This window comes from Oculina patagonica, chromosome 4 (assembly GCF_052425735.1).
Source record: "Oculina patagonica isolate OP01 chromosome 4, crgOcupat, whole genome shotgun sequence".
In the NCBI taxonomy this organism is placed as follows: domain Eukaryota; kingdom Metazoa; phylum Cnidaria; class Anthozoa; order Scleractinia; family Oculinidae; genus Oculina; species Oculina patagonica.
This window is the reverse complement of record NC_135761.1, coordinates 47,135,044-47,157,064: the sequence shown is the minus strand read 5'-3', so window position 1 is coordinate 47,157,064 and position 22,021 is coordinate 47,135,044. Positions and strand designations below refer to the sequence as shown.

Sequence of the window (22,021 nt, the reverse complement as noted above, 5' to 3'; positions counted from 1 at the left end):
GCGTTCACTTCCACAAAATGTCGTGGTTTATCGTCTTTGGAATTTATAAGGAGAGGTTAAATCCTACAGGTGGGGGTGAAAGGAGGCTTATTTTTTAAAAACTGGAGTTAGTGACAAAGCTATAAAGTGTCTGTGCTACTTGTTTTGAAATTTTGTTGTTACACAAGGTGCGCGAAACAGTGCCAGCTAATGCCTAATTCCCTCTATGAAACACGACTGTAGGAAATCATGAGAATTGTATTCAGTCCTGCCAAGTCGAGGTCATGTCTTGTTGAATGCAACCGCCATGATCCCTTACAGGTGCAGCGAGTTAACGGGATACGGGATATTTAGACCAAACATTAATGGCATTCGGGATACTCCCCTCGTTAGTAACAAGCTAAATGCCACTTATGATATTCGGCACATCTATTTTCACTCCGTAGTCCTAAATCACAGACAATCATAAGGGGTCATAATGTGATGGCAAAATCTTTATAATATATTCCTTTGTGAATATTTCTCGATGCATCTATATTATCTGCCTGCAATATGGCAAGAAATGAAACAAACGACAATTCACTTCATGAGCAGGACCATAACCATCCTCGGAGACCCAGGGGCAGTTAGTGGGGGCGACGGGCAGCTTATCGGGACAACGGGATTTTCGGGCGAAAGTTTACAACATAGAGCGTAACAGCCCCTGGGCACTTTGTCTTACCGAACCAGTTCCAGAAGCGTTTGAACTCCTTCCCCTTGATTGGCCACAAAAATATTTTTGTGGCCAATCAGCGAGGTTGACCAGAAGAACGACTCTGACGTCTTCTTACACGAAGTTGTTTTCCTCATAGACTCGTCCGTTGTTGTTAAGCCCGTCCATCGGATGATACTCGTGGGTCTCAGATAAAAAAGCAAAACAAAAACAAAACAACGAGGCCTGGGAATATGTTAAATGTAGCATAGCGCAAGGAAACCAAAAGTTTTTAAAGCTATACGCGAGCACTTCTTGTTTATAAGTTTTGTTTTTGTTATTTAAATATCCAACAAATTAAACAAAAACCCTTTGTTTTATCTGTCAAGCTGGCAACAAAATAACAATAGGTGACGACAGCGATATCTTCGCTAACGCGTGGCCCGTGCAGTGAAGTACCCAGACCGTGGCAAGTTCCAGAAGTCGGGCAACGACCGAGAAAAATAATAAGAATTGTTGTTAAATTGAATAACTATTAAAAAGCGCGCAACTAACAGTGTAGAACTGGCAGTCGTCTAAGGCTTATTTTTTTCTGAGACTCTCCATGTAATAGCATCCGATTGATGGGCAGAGCATCCACGACGAGTCTATGAGGAAAACAACTTCGTGTAAGAAGACATCAGAGTCTCCTGGCCGGTCCTCGTCGCTGATTGGCCACAAAAATATTTTTGTGGCCAATCAGGAGGAAGGAGTTCAAACGCTTCTGGAACTGGTTCGGTAAGACAAAGTGCCCAGGGGCTGTTACGCTCTATGTTGTAAACTTTCGCCCGAAAATCCCGTTGTCCCGATAAGCTGCCCGTCGCCCCCACTAACTGCCCCTGGGTCTCCGAGGATGGACCATAACCAGACCTTTGGCAGAGATTCTGGGGGCATGCCCTCCAGAAAATATGGAGAACTTAAAGCTTTGAAACTCTTTTGTATAAATTGTACATATGGTATTTCTTAAAAAATAATCTTGTTCAACTAGGGAATATTTTTTCAACTGAAAGTATTTTGTTTTTAATTTTGGATTAAATTCAAGACGAGCCAAAGTTACGGTCCTGTTGAGTACCACTCTCTTTAATGATCAAGGACGTTGAAATATTTTGTGATGAACTCTACATAACCAGTTACTTTTTATGATTTCCTTGATCCACGGGAGAACGGCTCGCACATCAGCCTGTCCGTCGTAGCGGCCAGGATAAGCACAGCCATCAACAACAAAGCTGACAACTCCCTCTAAATACCACCGGCCGTTTCGTTCATTCACCACTGGTCCACCCGAGTCTCCATAGCAATGTCCGTGTCCTTTGTGTGTAGCGGTGGTAAGGAACATCGAGTTAGATGCCTGAAAAGGAAGAAGAAAACAGAAGATATAATAGCCTTGACATGATTTGAGAGCCTCGTGTAACAGAACGTACATAAGAAAAGCGGCTAACGTTCACAGATGTTTAGTGAACGCTTTGCAAACTTACCGTACCCAAATTCGCAAGTAGCCAATCAGAAGCGCGATCTACTCTCCTGATATCCTACGACATCAAGTCACTGACCTGATATGCCACCTTACCGTACCCAAATTCGCAAGTAACCAATCAGACGCGCGATATACTACCCCGATATCCAACGATATCAAGTCACTGACCTGATATGCCACGATATCACGGACACTTTAAACTTTCAAGTAAAGTAGTGTTGACGTACGATGAATTGAAAAGAGGTTTTACCAATAAAGCAGAATCTCGTAATTTAAGATTAGCTAATTTAAGATTAGTAAAAACTTTCCCGCCAAAACTAATCTTGAGCGCGCTCGCCAACTACGCGATGTTTGCCGACGAGTACTGAAACATTCAGACTGAAACAATAGAGTCGGAGTTCCAAAATTTTTCGCTAAATTCTGAATTTGAGTACGGTAAATGCCTAATCGTACCATTTTGTTACGCTTCGGTGGCATATCAGGCTCGTTTGGTCTCGCCATGGGTATTTTGGCTCGACTATGTCTCGCCAAAATACAAACCATGGCTCGACCAAACTCGCCTGATATGCCGTAGCCTGCGTAGCTGGCGGTATTGCTGGTTTAGCGCGCGCAAGCAAGCGGCGAAGCCGCGACAAACGAGCGGCGCAGCCGCGAGTGGCTTGGGGCGGGGGGCTGAAATACCAAGCCCCCCGCCCCAAGCCACTCGCGGCTGCGCCGCTCGCTGTCGCGGCTTCGCCGCTTACTTGCGCGCGTTATACCCAATACCGCCAGCTACGCAGGCTAGATATGCCGCCGAAGCGTACCAAAAAGGTACGATTAGGTATAAATATCACCGTCACTTTGAAGTAAAGTAGTGTTACCGAGCGATGAATTGAAAACTGGTTTTACCAATAAAACAGAACCTCGTAATTTAAATTTAGCTGGTGTTAAGCGATAGTAAAAGGTGACAAACTTTCCCGCCAAAACTAAACTTGAGCGCGCTCGCCAATTGCGCGATGTTTGCCGACGAGTACTGAGACATTCAGACTGAAACTATGGAGTTGGAATTTCCACATTTTTCGCTGCATTTTGATTTTGAAAATTTAGGGAATGAAACTACAAACAAACGAGTGAAACAAAAGGCAGAAGAAGAACTTGATAAAAGTGTTGAAGAACAAAAAGGTATCAACACAAGCAGGTAAACACAATTTGCACTACGTACCTGGCAAGCGTGGCTTCAACAGAGCGTTAAATATAACCGAATTTTTGGCTGAATTTGGGTACGGTAAATACCTAATCGTACCTTTTTGGTACCCTTCGGCTGCATATCTGGCTCGTTTGGTCTCGCCATGGGTATTTTGGCTCGACTGCGTCTCGCCAAAGTACGAACCATGGCTTGACCAAACTCGCCTGATATGCCGCCGAAGCGTACCAAAAAGGTACGATTAGGTATAAATATTATACAGAGTTGTATTAGTAAGGTAGCTAGATGCTAAAAGTGCACCCAAAGTACCGAAAAGGTTTAAACACAGATTTCAATAGATAAAAGCGTCCTCTTTCACGCTGGGTTATTTGTGATTTCAAATTGTGGTATACGTTTTGAGTTACAGCTACGTTTTTGTCAGTTGGTACAGGTCAAATATGAGGAGGCCAAACAAGGAGGCTTAAATTGCCACTGTAGGAAAACAAATATCCCCTAAGACTCTATGAAAGTTAGTTTTTTGAAAAGCACCACAGCCTGCTTTGTAAGAAAATCACGTGGTCTTTGTCCTCGTTTTACATAACATGTCACAGCATCTTTATTTAACAATTATTTCACGAGCGCACGTTGGATATGAGATGGTAGATAGCCAACGAGGCGCGTAACGATCTCATATCCAACAAGCACGAGTGGAATAATTGTTTTATTAAAAACGCCCAAAACATTTGCAATATTTGAGCTTCCTAGCTGTTTTCGTTGACGCGTATCGGCTACCATATTTGTGGTCAATGGTATATGAGCTCATATACCATTGCCTATTAATCAATCAAACTCAGGAATTGCAATACCGTAAAATTCCGGTTATAAGCTCTGGGCTTATACAGCTTCGTAAGGGGTTTTGGGTGGGCTTATAAACGGAGCGGCTTATATCCGGGAGGGCTTATAAGCGGAATAAAAAAAAAAAGTTTTGAAACGAGCCACGGGAGTGTTGATCAAAATACGATTTTAAGTTAAAAAAGGTATAATAAAGCAACATTTAGCCTTATTCAGTACTGTAATCCGGCAGAGGGGGGCTTATATCCGGGAGGGCTTATAATCGGATGAATTTGTTTGTTTCCAGGTAGATCGGACTATAACCGGGGGGGGGGCTTATAAGCGGGAGGGCTTTACGGTATGCCATCGCTAGTTTTTAATAATCATTGTTATATAGGAACTGGAACTTTTCGCTCATCGTTATTTGCAAACTGTTTGCTCTCTTATATTGCTTTTTCCACACTAAAACAGGGCAATTCTTAACTTACTTTTTTTCTAAAATAAAAAGCTCGGCCAAAGCAGTTAACCTAGCACGTTTTTACTGGAGCCTCCCTTTAATGTTAATAGAAAAAAGAACAGTGATAAAAAACTTGGTAAAGGAAGAAGCAACTTCGTCCCCTCCCTATTTGGAATAAAATGGTACTGTTATATTTTAGCTCCAGTGTCCAGATTTATTGTCTTATCATAACACAATACTTACATGATATGGACCGCTGTTTGGAGGCACGGTGACAACCTCCAACTCTTTTAACACGTCTGACTTCTGGCCGCCGGTGGAAGTTCTACCCCAGCCAGTTTGCCAGAGGACTGTTCCGACCGGCAGTTTTTTGGTGGACTCGGGCAAGCAGATAGTACCAACGTGATCGTTTATAGTAGCGGGCTTGGTCAGTTCGATCAATGCAATGTCATATTTAGGAAAGTCATACAGTGGATGCATGATGTATCTACTGATTGAATGGACCTTCTCCTTTCCACTTATTTCAGAGCGAGTGTGTTGGCCAAGTCTGTTAGAGGAGGGAAATAGGTTGAGAATATTGATGTAATCAACTACTGTTTCCGCGGTTAACACACAACTCTCTTACATTAAATACAAATTTCCCAATTTTATGGACACTGATTAAAATCTATAATGATGATGATGTTGATCACGACCACGGCTCTTTCAAGTTTGGCATTTGTCTGAACAAAGAGCAACCACCATTTCAGAGTGAGACCAAGTCAGTTACTGAGATAGCGAAAGGACAGTTTCAAAAAAGAGCGCTTTAGGAGGTTCGATGTATTGTTTTTATCCCTAGGGTGGTTGGTTTGAAAATTAAAATTAACAAGGAAGTCAATCTTCGATTTTTGTCAAAATACACCATAATGGTCATATATGACTAAAGTTTAATTTTTATAGGTCACTTGGTCACAGAGATTACCATAGCAACTATTTCTTGTTATTTTTCAAACAAGCCTAGTTTTCTCGAAATCTAGATTGACTCTTGGTATTCATATTTTTGCCCCCGCAGGGTTTTGGCCCAGAGTAAGAAATTTGTTTGTAATGGGCGAAGCGTTCTCGATTTGACAAAACTAGGCGCGCACGGTCGTCTCGGGTAATATTTTAGCAAGCGCGCACGGTGGTGTCGGGTACTTGCAACCATGAGGTCGCGTTTCGTCTCCTTCGAGCTTCGCCATCTTCTAGCAGCATTTCGTTTTCCGGTTTTGGTTTTCGCGTGTTCACAGATTTGTTCGAGCGGTTTAATACATCGAAAGATTTCGAGCAATTGGTTTCGTGTTCTTGGCTACGTGTGTTCCAAGAGCTGGTTCGAGCGTCAACGTTTGCTTTCGGGGGTTTGTATCGTATACATCTTACAACGAGTAATAAACAAAAATGTAATACAAGGTAATTCGTTTCGCTAACAAACTGTCAGATTAATTGATCCAAAGAGTGGGTTGAATAAGGATCAAAAATTGTTTTCTCGAATCTTTGAACTGTGCCATATATATTTGTTACTCGCGGAATTTTTAGCGGAGCTCTACAGCGGCCCGCAGGGCCGTAGAGCAGAGCACCATACTCATGAAAGAAGGAACACTATCGAAATGAGTTTTCATGGTCAACATGGATAGCGACATGGTTCGCGGGCGCGTACGGCGTACATACGTACGGAGTCGCGCAACATGGCCGCCATAGTTTGATGGTAGAAATAGTGAAGCAAGAAGGCCGTATAAAGGCGGCCTTTAAAATTTAAAGAGGTTTGAAAAGAAAAACAAGAAGCAATGAAACAAAATGTGGCTGAAAATTACGTGTATTAGCGGAGCTCTACAGCGGCCCGCAGGGCCGCAGAGCAGAGCACCATACTCATGAAAGAAGGAACACTATCGAAATGAGTTTTCATGGTCAACATGGATAGCGGCATGGTTCGTGGGCGCGTACGGCGTACATACGTACGGAGTCGCGCAACATGGCCGCCATAGTTTGATGGTAAAAATAGTGAAGCAAGAAGGCCGTATAAAGACGGCCTTTAAAATTTAAAGAGGTTTGAAAAGAAAAACAAGAAGCAATGAAACAAAATGTGGCTGAAAATTACGTGTAGAAAGTAATCGACCGCCAAAGAAGTGGACATTGAGAGCCATAATCGATCGATGACTTTCGTGTCTATCTGTAAAGCCAGCATCGTACATGAAGGAGTATCGAAAAGCTAAATCGGGTTGATATAATAAACAAACCATTTTATTGCTCCGGGGTAAATAAAAAAAAAAAGAAAAAAAAAAAGAAAAAAAAAACTTGACCCTCTGGGATTTGAACTCACAACCTTCCGATCTACAGACTGGCACCTTACCGATTGAGCTAATCCCACAGACTCAGCGATTAACGTTGAATATATCCTATATCAATGTAATAGATATTGTGGAGTCTACTAAACTGCTGCGAAACTTTTACAGGATCGCGAAACTATTTTCTATTGCTAGAAAGCAGATAATTTACTGTACTCTAAAGTAATTTTTCGTGCCATGAGTAATGATTTTGCCCCGCTTTAAGATTATTATTTTTGTCGTACTGCTGACATTCGGTTTAACCTTAACCGTGAGCTATTTAAATTTGTCTTGAACCTATAAACCGCCATAAACATTAGTACTTTGGCCGCTTATTCACTAGAATGAAAACATTGTAAGCTCCAGTGAAAATTAAATAAATGGGGAGCTCCGCTTTAAGGCTTGCCTAAATCTATATATTAGGCTTTTTGGCCTCGAATATTATAAGCCCGGGAATAAGCTTGCGTGTTGTCACCACGAATAATGTGTTATGTGTTATTTCCGCTAGGTTAATATTTCCGCGTCCTAGGTAATATATTCGACTTGAACTTGTGAATTAATATTTTTAGGACGCAACGGTGTCACACAACAAGAAATTCCGCAGCAAACAATGTCATGACGTACATGGCAGCAGGAGGGCATTTTGCGTGCGCATGCGTGCAACCGCTGTACAAAGACCGCGTGATCTTGGGAATAAAAATGGCGCGGAAGATTTAAACTTTGTTTTTTGTACTGTTTATCGTCACATAATTTAATATCGACGTAAATTTCGCTAAGAAAAAGTGTTTTGTGTGTAGCAAGGCTCTTATAAAGCAGATTTTCTGGCCTGCTTCGGGATCGTTGTTGCAAATAATGGGAAAATATGTGGGACAGGTAGGAAAGCCTTCACCGACAAAAATCAAACAGGCCGTAAAAAGAGGAAAACATTTATCCGTGTGCTGGAGTGTGATATATTAGGATCAAAACTTCACATCAAATCAATTGCTGTAATACAGGCAGAGTGCGAGCTTGTCGGGAGATTATTTGCCTAAAGGGACGGCCACCAAAGAAAAGGGTTTTCCCTGAGGGGAACGACATGTTTGGGTGTTCTGCACATGATAATGCAGCTCACTGATGACTCCAAAGCAAAGCCAACTTGCCCTCGACTGGCAAACAGGGTTTCCTGGAACAAGAACTGCAGTTCTTTAAAACACATTTAGGCGACACAGAAGTAAAACAGTCGTTATAACAGAATGAACATCAAACTTAAAGAAATAAACGTTGAATGAAAAATTGAAAATAACATTGTTTATAGTTAAAAATTATTTCTTAAGACATTTTATACAGCAGTTATTAGAACGTTTCTGAAAAATATATATATCGCTTGTTCGTTTCATGCTATTTTTTGACTGGTGATCAAGGCTAGATTTTGATAAAGGAGCCAAAAATGTACTAATTAACATAGTAAAATGTAAACAAATAGTCTACCAGCAAAGAATTACCATAACACTTTAAAATTAAGACCGATCGCAGTAATTATTTTCTTGTTCAACAGAATAATTGTGGTATCATCGAAATGTGAAGTTATTTTGACCAATGCTCACGTTTAAGGAAATAATCACAAACGATAGTTTCTCTGTTAGGATAAACCAGCGAGAACGTACGTTAAAGAAAGCTAAAAATTTCCGCAATTGACCATTTTTTAACGCTACCTTCGCAGCATTAGACGATAGTTTAAGTACTTCAGGCTCCATATATCATCGGTAGACGCTGGAGATCAAGGCTAGATTTTGAGATTTTTGCATTGTGAGAACGACTAAATTGTAGTTTTATGACAAATCTGAACAAAATCATGACCACTCGCTCAAACCCGGGATACTTGATTATAACATCGTATAGTTAAAACTGCTGTTTTATACTTTAGTACTAAGTAGCCGTAGCGCTTTGTCCGTTTAGATCTTCCGGCTATTAAAAACATGGGCAAGGTATTTAGGTTCTCGACATTCGGTCGCCATTTTGTCCACGTGCAATGTTTAATACACATAGCCAAAGTCGATCAGATAAACAGCACGCCGACACCAAACTTTGCTTGTTGTTGTCAGAAGATAAAGCAAGGACTCTTAGTATTGTATACAGCAAGTAAAACTTAAAACACGTTTCATTTTGAGCTAGAAATTAGGCCATAAATTGTGGAAAATATGTAAACAATCGATAGCAGAACTTCTCTGTCGTGCGCACTAGTCCATATCGACGCATGCGCACGCAAAATGCCCTCCTGCTGTACATGGCACAGTTAAAAAGAAGCCTAATTGTGTAGTCCATCGGCATCAATAAAGGCGACAAAAAGACTCCACTAATCCTAGATTATTGCTGTAAAACAAATTATAAAAAGGCGGGGGCAGCTTCATAGTGAGAACTATTACTAGGGATATGTTATAGTTTAGTGGATTGACTAACTGTTGACGAATTGTAAGAAAATTTGTAAGAGCGTTTTCACGAAAATCAAGTTTGAAGTTTTCAGAAAATCCAGTTCTAAAGTGAAACAGGCGCTTTTAAATTGTTTCTTAGTATTTGAGCGCCGTTATTCAAAATGAAATATAAACACTTACACCATCAAAGACCATTAACTAAGGCGAGAGATTTTTTGCTTTAATTTTTCAAAATATATCGACTGGGCTCCTGCGACTGCCGATTGTAGGAAACTACAATTTTTTTTAAAAAAATTTGGTCTACAGGTAGTCAATCTACTATACTTAAACATATGAAAAAATGAATGCCAAGTGTCAATGCTTCTTTGAAAACAATGAAAAAGCAATCGTTGCTATGGTAACCTTTGTGACTAAGTGACCAGTAAAAAAATAAACTTAGATCTTTTATATCATTATGGTGTATATTGGCTATTATTATTCAACACATGCGCGCGCTGCCCATATATGGTCAAAATGTTAACGTTATCTGTCATCCGTACATAACAGATATCCTGCGATATACGTACATGTAGGTTGCGAAGATTCCTCCGAAATCTTGTAAAGCGCTGCATAATTACAGTTTTTCTATCTGCAAAATGTGTTTCTTTGACAATTTGTTGAATAATAAAACAATTATCCTGCTCAATCTTGCGGAATATCGTCTGATTTTAGCCAACTCGGCCTACGGCCTCGTCGGCTAAGTATCAGGCGATAATTAATTATCGAACATTGGCTTCCTAGATAAGTTTCATTTTCAAAACGAACACCCTAGGGCTAAAAAGAACTGCATAGAGCCTTCTTAAAATGTCATGATCGTGATTAATAAAGAAACACGTTACTCACGTTATTTCGATGTTTACAGGATTTTTGCCATCCACACAATGTGCAGCAGTGATCACCCACTGTGGAGTCAAAAGGGAACCACCGCAGAAGCCACGGCCAAGTTGCACGTGCCAGCGCCATTCTCCCGGACTGGCGTGTTGACCGCCCACGATTCTTTTGGACAGTTTCACACCGCACTGATCAACCAGTGCTGTCAGAGTGATAGAAAAGAGACAACGTGTAAGAAATTAACCAACCACTCTCCGCTCAGATGATCTTCAGAGAAAATACTTTAAACTGTCTTCTCACGGACACAAATGGGTCTTTTATGTGTGAGGGAGTCCAGCTCATTGACATCGCAGGGGGCTAGCATGTGTTTATATCATTTTTTTGGCTTCACGATTTAAACTTGAACAATCAGTGTGGAGTTATCAAGGACGTGGCTCTATTTATATTGAGTACGTTAGAGGCTTCAATTTGTCAACACAGTCAAAACTTTTAAAGGCGTACGAAGCCGGATGGAGGGCGGGAGGGGGGGGGTGCTCGAGGCGGACTGCATACCCCCTTCCCCGTGACAAAATATTTTGGGGAAAATTGTTAAAATTTCAGTAATAAGCCTAGACAACGAGCAAAATGAACTTTTGGTGAGCTAATCTTCTTACAAATACAGAAACTGAATATCAATTAATAATTCATCAAGTTAAAACAAAGAAAATCATAACCCTAAAGGAGATTTGGATATCCGGTCTTAATAAGCATACATTTTTACCATTTTATTTCTCCGTTTACTCCTTAGTTTTTTTTTTTCGATTGGGACGATTTGTCAAACACTCGAGACGGTGTTTCATTTGCTATCCAAACACCTCGAATTTCGTCAATTACAATACATACTGAGAAATTCCCAAACGCTGATTGGTTGAAACGAGCCGCATTTATCTAAAATACTTGCCGTATTTGGAGCAGAGTAGTATTTCAATTGCTTGAAATACTACTTTCTTTACAAAATATGGAAAGTTAGCAACTGAAAGAACAAACATGATAGCGGACACCGACAATTCTATCGTTCAGCAAGTGAACAGAAAAGACATTAGTGGTTAAAGTAAAGAAAAAATACGAATATGGAAACCAAAACACTTCTGTGTAGTTTAACTAGGCTGCTAAAAACTCTCCATTTCTTGAAGGCTCCAAAACGAAGCTTCAATAACATCTGTGCCTTGTAAAATCTTAAAATCCTTTTTTCAACAATATGGCATAGTTTGGCAAAATTGGAGATTGTTTATAATAGTCGCGGGAAAGGGAAGAAAGGACAAGCATTTCTCCTAGTGCAGGGGAAAGGGCATAGTTCTGAAAAATAGGGCGAAAACTAACAGAAAATCGTCGTCGAAACGTCAGTTTATTACAAAGTTGCGTTACATTAGAAAAATGTGTTATTTTTTGAAGGAATAGGTTTTGCTTACCTGAATCAGCCATTGTCTCGTTAAACTTCGCTGGAGCCGTTTTTGCATCTACAGCTCTTCCTTGGACAGGAATAGAAGATTTGTACAAAAGCATTGCGACGGAAATTATAAAACAAAGCGGTAAAGGAGTCATGTCTCCTCCTCTATGTAGAACTGAAAAGAAAAGATTATTGACATGAAAAAAAATCTGTGGAAATTATGACTTTTTCATCTATTGATTAGTTTGTATTTTATTGCATTCGTTTTCATAATGATTATACTAGCAGTTTGGAAAGGAAATGGTTACCTTAATAAATTGAATAAGATAAATTATGAAAAATAATATTGATAATAATAGTAATAATATTTTGTACGACAAGTCAACGATCAAGGTCTATTTTGTCAAGGTGGACGTATAGTTAATGAAAGTAATGTTTTTTTTTTCAGAAAAGATAGTTTCCCATTTGGATTACTTGGGTTCCAAATATATACCCCACGGGTCGTATATTTATTATAATGGGCATCCATTTTGCATAAAAACTAAAACGCTCACTCCCATTTTTTTAATTATTAATTTTTGTAATGCTTATAACATGATTGTAACCTGGAAAAGGTTTTAGAAATTTTTAAGGACTCTTTTAATTACGGTAACACGGAAGGAAAATTGGTGTTGCATTCCAAGTGAAATTGTGTGCAAAACCATACTATGAATTTTTTAACTTTAAAGAATTCATAAAAAAATAATGGAGGTACAAAAGAAAATTCGGAAACACCGTTGTTTAGACCAAATTGTATAGATCTATTCTACATCAAAAAACATTTGCGTTCGTGTATACGTGTTCTTAAAAACCCCATAGTTGCGCAACATCAAATTGCAAGTTTCGTAATCCTCGTTTTGTAATTTACGAAGAACTCCCTTTAAACTTTCGTAATCATGCCTTTGAACGTTGAAATCTAGTTTATAAGCTTAAATAATACTAATTTTGGTTGAATTCTTCTGTACCACTGTCGTTCAGTACTTTGGCGAACACCGAATGAATTGGAGAAGCTTCCGTAAACAATTTCAGGCCTCAAAGTTGAACATTGATCATCGATGATTATCAAGCTACGTTCTCATCGCGAAGCGAGAGTTTGTTTTGGAGTGCCGGAGTTTGTTTTGACGTCTTTTTCTCTCACGTCCTCTACTGTTGTCCTATTCATTTAAAAAAATCAGAAAAGGTTCTTAGGAGAATGCCATTTTACTGCGACAAAATAACTCCCGAGAAAGGCTTTCGGGAACTCCCGTAAACGTACGGGAAAAGGATGTGATTTCGATTCTCAGCCCTGAAATTTTTGCGCGCTATTTTAAACATCCAAATTTTTTCAAGGGCTTTAAGCGACCGTTTTCGGGACTTTTGAAAAACGCACGCCTGGTGAGAAAAGAGCTTTAGCTCGATAGCCAAATGACTTTAGTTGGAAATTGATGGAGTTAAGACGCAATGAGTGTTTGTGCTATTTGTTTTCGTGTTGAAAATTGTTTTTCATGTGTAAAATTAATACCGTCTTGGATGATTTTTGGGAGAAAGGGAAGGTTTGTTTGACGACAACGACGCAACAGCAATGTCTAGAAACATATCCTCTGCAAACAACTAAAGCTGCTTTTTTTAGTAACAGCCCACTTACCCTCTTTACTGCGTGTAATCTTTCCTTGTGTAGGCAAATCAATAATGGCAAATACAGTCGATTGAAAATATTTATTTATACTCGTTATCTTACGTTTCCTAATTAGAAAGGAGCTGAATGTAGAAATCAACACTCTTTACAAATCATAAGAATAATTTGATTTCAAAACAAGATAAAATGCGACTAATATTTAAAGTTATTTTACTTCAATAGTGTACTGATTGCTGTTTCTATAAACAGCGTATTATGATATTTAGAAACACCTAACGTTGTTAATGAATGACCTTTATGATCCGGATCTCTTTTCCAGACCGAACGATCCCCAGGGACACAGTTACAATATTTTACAAGCATAATTATTTGCTCGCGTTGGGTATTCCTTTGCTGCGAAATGTATTTTGTAATCTTCGCCAAAGAATCAATGATTTAATTCCGTAAGTATACTGCCAGTACTTGCATCGCTGATTCTTAGTTAAGATAAAGGTACAAAAAGGACAAAACGTTTTTAGGAAACAAATGGAACTTATCAGTACTTTTAAAACCAAAAAGTGATAAGGGTCCCCGGGGGGGTACTTGACATAATTTCAGGTAGGGAGGTGCGGCCCGGCCTCCTAAACCCTGACCCTGTTTAAGACACGAACCTCTGATTTTCCTACCCTGTTTAAGACAGAATGACAATTTTTGATACCCCGTATAAGACATAAACAAGTACCTCACTGGCTTGTTGTGATCGTGAATTAAGCTAAGTATCAATGCCGAAATCAACGTGAGTCAGTAATACGGAAGAATTTGTGAAAATTCGGTTTGTTACACCTCTACAGGCATATAAGCCTATCCTGTTTGACTTTGGTCCATGCAAAGATACCCTGTTTAAGACAAAAATGGGTGAAATATATACCCCGTTCAAGACAAAAAAGCCTGAAAACCATACCCTATCGGGCCGCACGTCCCTGTTAAGCCCTAATAAGGGAGTGCCCCCCCCCCCCGGGTAAGGGTCTTTCACCATTTTTATATCTCACAGCGACAATGATTTCAGTCCGTGAGAATGCTGCCAGTACTGGCATCGCCGACCCTCAATTAAGATAAAGATACAAACAGGACAAAACGTTTGTAGGAAACAAATGAACCTTATCAGCACTTAAAACATTGAAAACTGATACGGGTTACATCTGTCATGTGCAAGAAAAATTACTTCGAATTGCAGCTCCGATTTCCAGAAGAAAGAAATACGTAGTAAAGCCACACGAAATCAGATCCAATGAGAGCTTAACATTAATACTAGCCAGATATACAAACGATTCCAAAGAGAAAGTTTCATTAACTCCAGTGGTGTACTGATTGCTGTTTCCTATAAACCTTGTATCATTATTGTAATAATTACAATCATTCCTAATGTTGCTGATGAATGACCTTAATGAGCTGGATCACCTTTCCAGACCGAATAATCCCCAGTGAAACAGTTACAAGTTTCAATCGGTATATTTTTTACCAGTCATTAATATTACTGGAAAGAGCAGATTTTAAATAAAAAAATAAAACAATCAGAAAATAACGTAATTCATATATGGTTATTTTAATGCGCTATATATATAGATTTCTCATTCTTGCGACGTTGCGTTTGGAGGTGTAATAAATCATGTAACCCAGAGTTAGCTTCATCATTTTATAATCTAATCAATACCGACGCTTTGTGAAGATAAAAGTTCTTAAAATACAAAACGGTTTTATATAAAACAGTGGAAGCTTCTAAACCCTTTTAACTTGTTTTATTTTCTAGCAAAAACGACATTTCTTATACATGTGAAATGCAAATAATCAAAACAATTAAAAAAGAAAGAGATCCTAAAGATTCCGAAAAATCATTGAATTTATGATCCAAAAATCTGAAGGACAACTATCTGAAGAGATTAAAAGGATACATTATGATCCAATCGTTCTAACAAAAGTTATCTAAAGATATGAAAGATCTAACAGCTGATTTAGATTTTCAAGTTGGAAAACCTTAACAACACTTTCAAAATAGGGAAAAAAGTTATGGGTGCCATGTGCACGAAATATAAAACTAAAATAGATTTCCTTCATCGCTGTGAATTTAAGCTCAATTGCAAGGTAACGATTTTACTTTTCTAGTGTTATAATTGTCCTCAAGTTATGACAAATTACTAGTTATGGCCAACCTATGCACTCTACAAAATAGAAGGTTACAGGACCTAGCTACTCTTATGTACAAGGTTAAGCATAACATCTGTCCTAAGTATGTTGCTGACTTATTTCAGAGGTCTGAGACTGCGAAGTATGCCTTACGCAACAAAGAATTTGTTATCCCTAGATTTAATACAGTCACATATGGCAAACATACGATCAGATACGTTGGGCCTAGGATATGGAACATAATACCAAAGGACATTAGGAGTTTACCAACACTGTCATCTTTTAAGAAAAACATTCGTAAGCTAGATTTAGATATTTTAATGAATGATAATTGCTGCGCTAATTGTATTCTATGTAGTTCTTAATGTAAGTTCTTAGCTTGTATTTTAACTGTACATATTGAAAATATTTTATCTTGTATTTTAACTTGTATATATTGTAAATATTTTAACCAATTTTAACCGATTTTAGCATTTATTAGGATATTTCGATTTTGTTATTTTTCTTTTACTTTAAAGTGTCCCCATTTAGTGGTTTTATTACTGCTATTTTAGTTTTTGACACTCAAATAAAGGTTTTATTATTATTATTATTATTATTATTATTATTATTATTATTCGTTATGAATAACAACGCTGTATATTTACAAAAAAGAATGAAGAGACCCACGAAATCAAGTTGAGTAAAATAGTATCAATAGTGAGAAATACAAACAAGTGTAATTACTTAAATAGTGTACTGTTTGCTATTTCTATACAAGTGCCCCATAAATACCGTCTGATTATTTTCAGGGCAATGGGGAGTTTACGAAAACCGCGACAACGACGCAACAGCGATGTCCAGAGTCATAACCTCAGCCAAAAACTAAAGCTACTTTTGCAGAAAATGTAAATGTATATTTTGATGTTCTCTAAATTTTCATTTTGGGATCTTTTGCAAAAGCGCCACACGCGCCAGAAGTGCTATTCGAAGCTGTGATTATCGCGGGCGCCGGAAGCACTAAAATAAAAAAATAAATAACTTTATTGAAGTGTTAATGTACAGTGAAACCTCGATTTAACGAACCTCTATATAACGAAGTCCTCGATATAACGAAATAACTAATAACGAATAGCAAAATATATGGAAAAGAACCTCGATATAACGAAACCTCGATATAGCGAACACATTTTGCAAATCCCTTGGCCCTTCGTTATATCGAGGCTCCACTGTATTTAGCACTGTTGTGCTAATTGTGGACACTGTTAATAAATAAACAAATATTACAAATCCAACATGAACTTGTTAAAAACCCCAACTGGCAGGTGGCTAATCAGTTGGCTATTTACAAAGCGTGGAGGAGTTGAATTGGGGCACTACTAGCAGCTCGAAGCTTCACCATTCGTATATCACGCTCGCTCGCATTAGTGTTATTCCAAACAAACTTAAGAGTAAAATAGAGACTGCTCGCAGTCTAGGGGAAGCGACTTATTATTGGAGCGCTTTGGGAGGGGATGACAGAGGCTTATTTTTGGAGATGGCAGTCAGGAGCCAATGCAATAGAACTTATTTGCTTCTTACGCAAAGGAAAAAGGATGTTTGCACGGAATGGCTGTATGAACGAAATGGCTGTATGTTCATCGAGCGTGGTAATCATAGTATGCTTAGACCACTTTTCGTATATACCTGATTGAAGAATCCAAACATTGACCCATCAAAAGCATAAACCATAAACGATGCGACCCAAATGTTTACTGGGAAATCAGAAATAAAGTAATCGTTGTCTGTGACAGAATGAGCATTATAAGAAGGCAAGTTGCGTAAATCATGCTTATAAGAGCTCTCAAAAAAGAAAATATCTTGTTATAAAAATGGAATATTTCTAAGCTTACCAATGCTGTCTACGCAGAATCCCATTCGGTCATCGTTCATAGTTTATGCTTTTCGCATAGGGTCAACGTTTCTTCAAGTTGGTATATAACAGGCAAGAAAACCAGTTCTTGTTTAGCTCTTTACTTAGTCAATGCATGTTTTTCCTAGTAACATAGTCTTCTTTTCCTATTTTAATTAGACAACTGGAAAGGACTGTTTCTTATCCACTCTCCTTAACATGTATAACGGCTTTTAAAATTATTTTTTACTTTGTTAAAACCGGACGTCGAATATTTTATAACTGGTGAAACTTCCACACTGAGCGAATAACATCCACAATTTTTAAAGAGTGAACATTTGTTTATAATCTGTCGATATGTAGTTATATTTAGTACATCTTGTTGCTGAAGTGGAGACTGGAGAGAAAGACCTTCGACCGCGAGCATTGCTAATTTTTCTGTTCGGATCGACTGTTCTGTTCGGATTGTGATGGCTACCCACTTTCCAAATTTCTTATGGAGCAAACTAATAAGGGCTACTCTCAGTTTACGGTGAGCCGGAAATATGGCGGGTGGGTGACGTCATAGTTAATACAACCGAATTGAATTGCGTATTACCGAAATGAATGGATCGTTCAGAATGAATGGCCTACCAAACTGAATGGCTCATCGTAAATTGATTGAACCCCTTTTGCGAACTGAACAAGTAACTAGCGATGCGAATGAAATTGAATGGGTCAAAATTAAATGATTCTTATTGAGCCGAATGGACTGGTACAGGTTAAGTCTGCTGACAGTGGCCCATCAGGCTGAAGCTTATCGCGTTTCCTTAGCATGAAGCGACTGGTAGTATTTATACTCCCCCCTGGATGGGATGCTAGTCCATCGCAGGGTCATTCCAGCATTGAATTTGCCGACCCATTTATACACCCAGCTGAAGAGAGGCAGTATGAGAGTAAAGTATTTAGCTTAACCCTTAATATGCTGATATTTCTCCATAAAAACACGTTTTTTAACCGTTAATTGATTTTCTTGGCTTTACGGTCCTTAATTTCTCTAAACTTTGCTAGAAATGCACTTTCTGACACTGCAGTAAGTTTTTAATGAAATTTCCGTGTAAAAATGTACAACATTGTACTTTGGCGCATGCGCATAAGTTAAATTTGGACTTTTTTTGCTGAACCGTTCCGATTTTTTTTTCCTTGCTCCTTTCCTTTTCGTTTTCCTCTGCTTTCTTATTCTCTCCATCTTTTACTCTGTGCACCCCTTCTACTGGCCTGAAGAGTTCTGATCTTTATCAATGGAAAACCCTGGAAAGGAGACGATGATCAAGTACGTGTATATTGGCCTGTTTAAGCACCAATTTTACACCAAGAACTGATCACGTTTTTTTATCCAACCTCTATAAGTTGCACATCACAAAAATCTGCTGACGTGTAAATTGGTGACGTCATAAGTGGTGAAACGGCCATTCCTTCCAATCCCGGAATAATCCGGACTTAGCATATTAAGAGTGTATCCATAAGAGGACCAGGCAACAGGTGATACAGCTCATATCACCGATTTCGCCCAAACTTAGCATAAATGTTGGGTATGGTGAGCTATTTACTGTGACAAAACATCAGCTCAAAATATTTTATTCCCTTCAAGTTATGGCACCTTTTGCAAAAATGGCCATTTTTCACTAATTTATGCATATTTAATTAGCTGACTTTGATTGACCAGTTCCACAAGAAAAAAAGACTTTTGAAAATAAATTTCACTGCACTATATTCTGTGGTTATTAGGCTTTAAGTACAATAATTCACTTTAACCGTCAAATTTGATTTCTTCTCCTCAAACGGTCTTTTGGAAGGTACACATTTCGTACTGTTGGAAATAGCCTTTAACTAGTGCCCATTATCTCCCATGAGCAACAACTTATATACATTATTCTTACATGGGTAATGAAATCCATCATTAAACTTCACAAAAATGCAACAAAATGTCTGGGGACTTCAATATTCTATTAGTATTGAGGAACTAAACACACGTGACTTAACAATTTCTTGCTATTTCATCAAAATTCACCGAAACACAGAAGCCATTTATTTGCCTCAATTTGGCACAAAATCGGTACGAAATAGCTAATCAAGCATAAATTTATAGATAACAATCAAAATATTGGCGAAGATTGGCAGTTAGGGCATTTTTCGGAGCGTTTTCAGAGCCATATAATTCGGCAATGTTGTGATAGTAAATGTAAAAATAGCAGCGAAAGATTTTTTTCAAAAGCTCGCTCAATTCAACATTTAGGCACATCAAAGTTAAGAAACAAGAAAGTAATACTACATACATGCCACTTATCGACACACAGATGCTTTCTTTTGAAGAATTTGTTCTTCCTCGCTGCACTTCGATCCTTCGATCGATCTCAATTGACATGTACTGTTGCTTTGAGGCGCGATGAACTTAGCCAATACATCGTGGTTCATCCTTCGTGAAAGGTGTAAGCAGGTTGTCAATAAAGTCATTCAAAGAGCTGTTTAAAGTTCACGGAAGGGCACTTGTCTCAGCCAGTTTGAATGAAATAAATTTAACTGGAAAATAAACAGCCGCCATGTTGTATTTGTACCTTTGAGCCTGCCGTTTCAGTCAGCGGTAAAGCCGTACACTTGGGCAAGTACGTAGTGTAGTCATCATATAGTTTTTTGACTAAATCCTATATAGGGATGTTCATAGAGGGGATATATAGCCTAGCCCTACACAGCTATACACGCCTATACATAGCCCAACACAGCTATACACAGCTATAGACACGCGTGTTCATTTGCTTTTCCTTCGCAAATGTTTGTTTTCGTCGGAATAAGTAGCGGATGGTGTTATCTACCCTCTGAACAACCGGGGCTTGATCTTAGCCTTATAAGTAGTGTGCGTTTCTTGTAAAAGTGAGAATTTTTTTCAACTTCTCCATTGAATTTTTTTGATAAATAGTTGAAGAGAAATACACTGGATGCAGTGTAATGTATGCGATGCAATCGGTTTTGATGCTCTGGAATTGAGCTCTGAAATGTCGGAAACCATTAAATAATCAGAGCAAGTTTTTCCATCTTATATCAGGTTAAAACTAGTATGTTTATTGTTTTTTTTGTTGTTTCTGTCTTTTTTGGGAGGTGGGGGAGGGGGTGAATATGGACATTCGAAGAAATGGCGGTCAGGTTGTCAGCCTGGCCTGTGTGCATCTATTCCTTCTGTTCAAATCGTCTATATTATATTACACTTTGGCAGCTAGGATACTGAATTTGTACCCACTCTCTTTTTCGGGATCCCACAAAGTTCTCCATCTGTCCATTTACCGATAAACGTCATTACTGCAGTTTTATTAATTTGTTTTAGAAACGGGCTTTTATGGGGACAAATTTTTCCTCCTGAATGCCCACATTGCAAGTGACGAATTGCGGCTTCAAATGATAATTTTCTTCATCACCGACTCAATTTAAGTGGCTATGTGAGTTACAAAGACGCGAATGCAGACTTTTGTAGAGAGCTTAAACCCCGCATTAAAACTAAACAAATTTATTGTAAGACTAGGACTACGCAATACGGCAAAACTTATTAGCTAATGTTTCAACCAGCACAGGTAGCCTTCTCCAAGCTTGCTCGGGACCGTACTGGGCGAATATTGGCCCTCGGTCTTTTTTGTACGGACCTCGCTGCGCTCGATCCGTACTGTTAAGACCTCGGGCCAATATTCGCCCAGTACGGCCCTCGCGCGTGGTTAATAAGAGATTTATTTCACGACTGGAAACTTTGTGTATTAAGAATTGCTACCCGGTAGATGTCATGGAAAACAATATGCGGCAAAACTTTTACGCGCGCCAAAGGAGTTAAAATTATTTCTGTGTTGAAGGTCATTTCATTTTCAAAGCAATAAAAACTCCGAAAAATTTTTACAAAAAAAAATCTTGCAAAAAATCTTGCGCTAAATCGCGCGGGAATTAGCGCGGGATCATCTGGGACAAAACCCGGTCAGATACTTGGAAAATATCGGCCCTCGCGGGACCGGAAATAAAGTAATCTGATTGGCTGATTTAGTTATTGGCCCTCGGACCGCCTTAGTCGTGTAATAAATGTATATATTTGCTGCGCCATATAGACTGCGTCCCTAAAGGCATTTCGTACGTGAATTCTTTGTTCAGTTCAGCACAGACGCTCCCCCAACTAAAGCACTTGCGCAAGAAACGATTACAAAACCTACCTCGCTATCCACCGTATAGTGATTTATCCCGTGGTAAACGTTATTCTCCAATTTTGCTGAGTTATTCATTTTTTCCCATTTATGCCCCGGGGTAGGGGAATTTGGTCAAAAAATGTAATCGTTATGCGCGGTATTAATCACTATTCCCGCCAGGGGAGGGGAATTTGAACAAGCAATAAAAAAATACAAATGTCTGGAAAGTAACTGGGAGACGTTGAAATTTTGATCTATTTAACTGTGTAGCGTCTTTTATGCTAAAAATAATTGTTTATGTTCCAAAATGACGCTAAATGGCGGTATAAAACTGCTCCGACGTTTCGGCAATACTGCCTTCTTCAGGGTGCCACCCCCAAAAAGGCAGTATTGCCGAGACGTCGGAGCTATTTTATACCGCCATTTAGCGTCATTTTGGAACATAAACAATTATTTTGATTTGGTTGCCGTGCA

General features: G+C 38.8%; 2 protein-coding genes across 2 annotated transcripts in view; both read right to left on the bottom strand.

The window, feature by feature from the left end:
• Positions 1-4,858: 4,858 nt before the first annotated feature.
• Positions 4,859-11,789, bottom strand: LOC144648524 (CUB and peptidase domain-containing protein 1-like). Its single transcript, XM_078508053.1, has 3 exons — positions 11,696-11,789; positions 10,260-10,449; positions 4,859-5,180 (listed from the first exon to the last, which is right to left on the bottom strand). Exons 1-3 carry the CDS (start codon positions 11,787-11,789, stop codon positions 4,859-4,861), a joined length of 606 nt encoding a protein of 201 aa, XP_078364179.1.
• Positions 10,365-22,021, bottom strand: part of LOC144652662 (lactadherin-like) — a 19,085-nt gene continuing 7,428 nt past the window's right edge. Inside the window, exon 3 of the mRNA XM_078512741.1 lies at positions 10,365-10,449. The gene's annotated coding sequence lies outside the window, so the exon portion shown is untranslated. The remainder of the gene's footprint in view (positions 10,450-22,021) is intronic.

Bases quoted from the DNA above. Each gene is read 5' to 3' on its own strand.
- LOC144648524 (XM_078508053.1), bottom strand. From the start codon at position 11,789: ATGCTTTTGTACAAATCTTCTATTCCTGTCCAAGGAAGAGCTGTAGAT. The intron at 10,450-11,695 runs GTAAGCAAAACC...TCACTCTGACAG, and splicing joins CGAGACAATGGCTGATTCAG to CACTGGTTGATCAGTGCGGT. The intron at 5,181-10,259 runs GTGAGTAACGTG...CTCCTCTAACAG, and splicing joins CCTGTAAACATCGAAATAAC to ACTTGGCCAACACACTCGCT.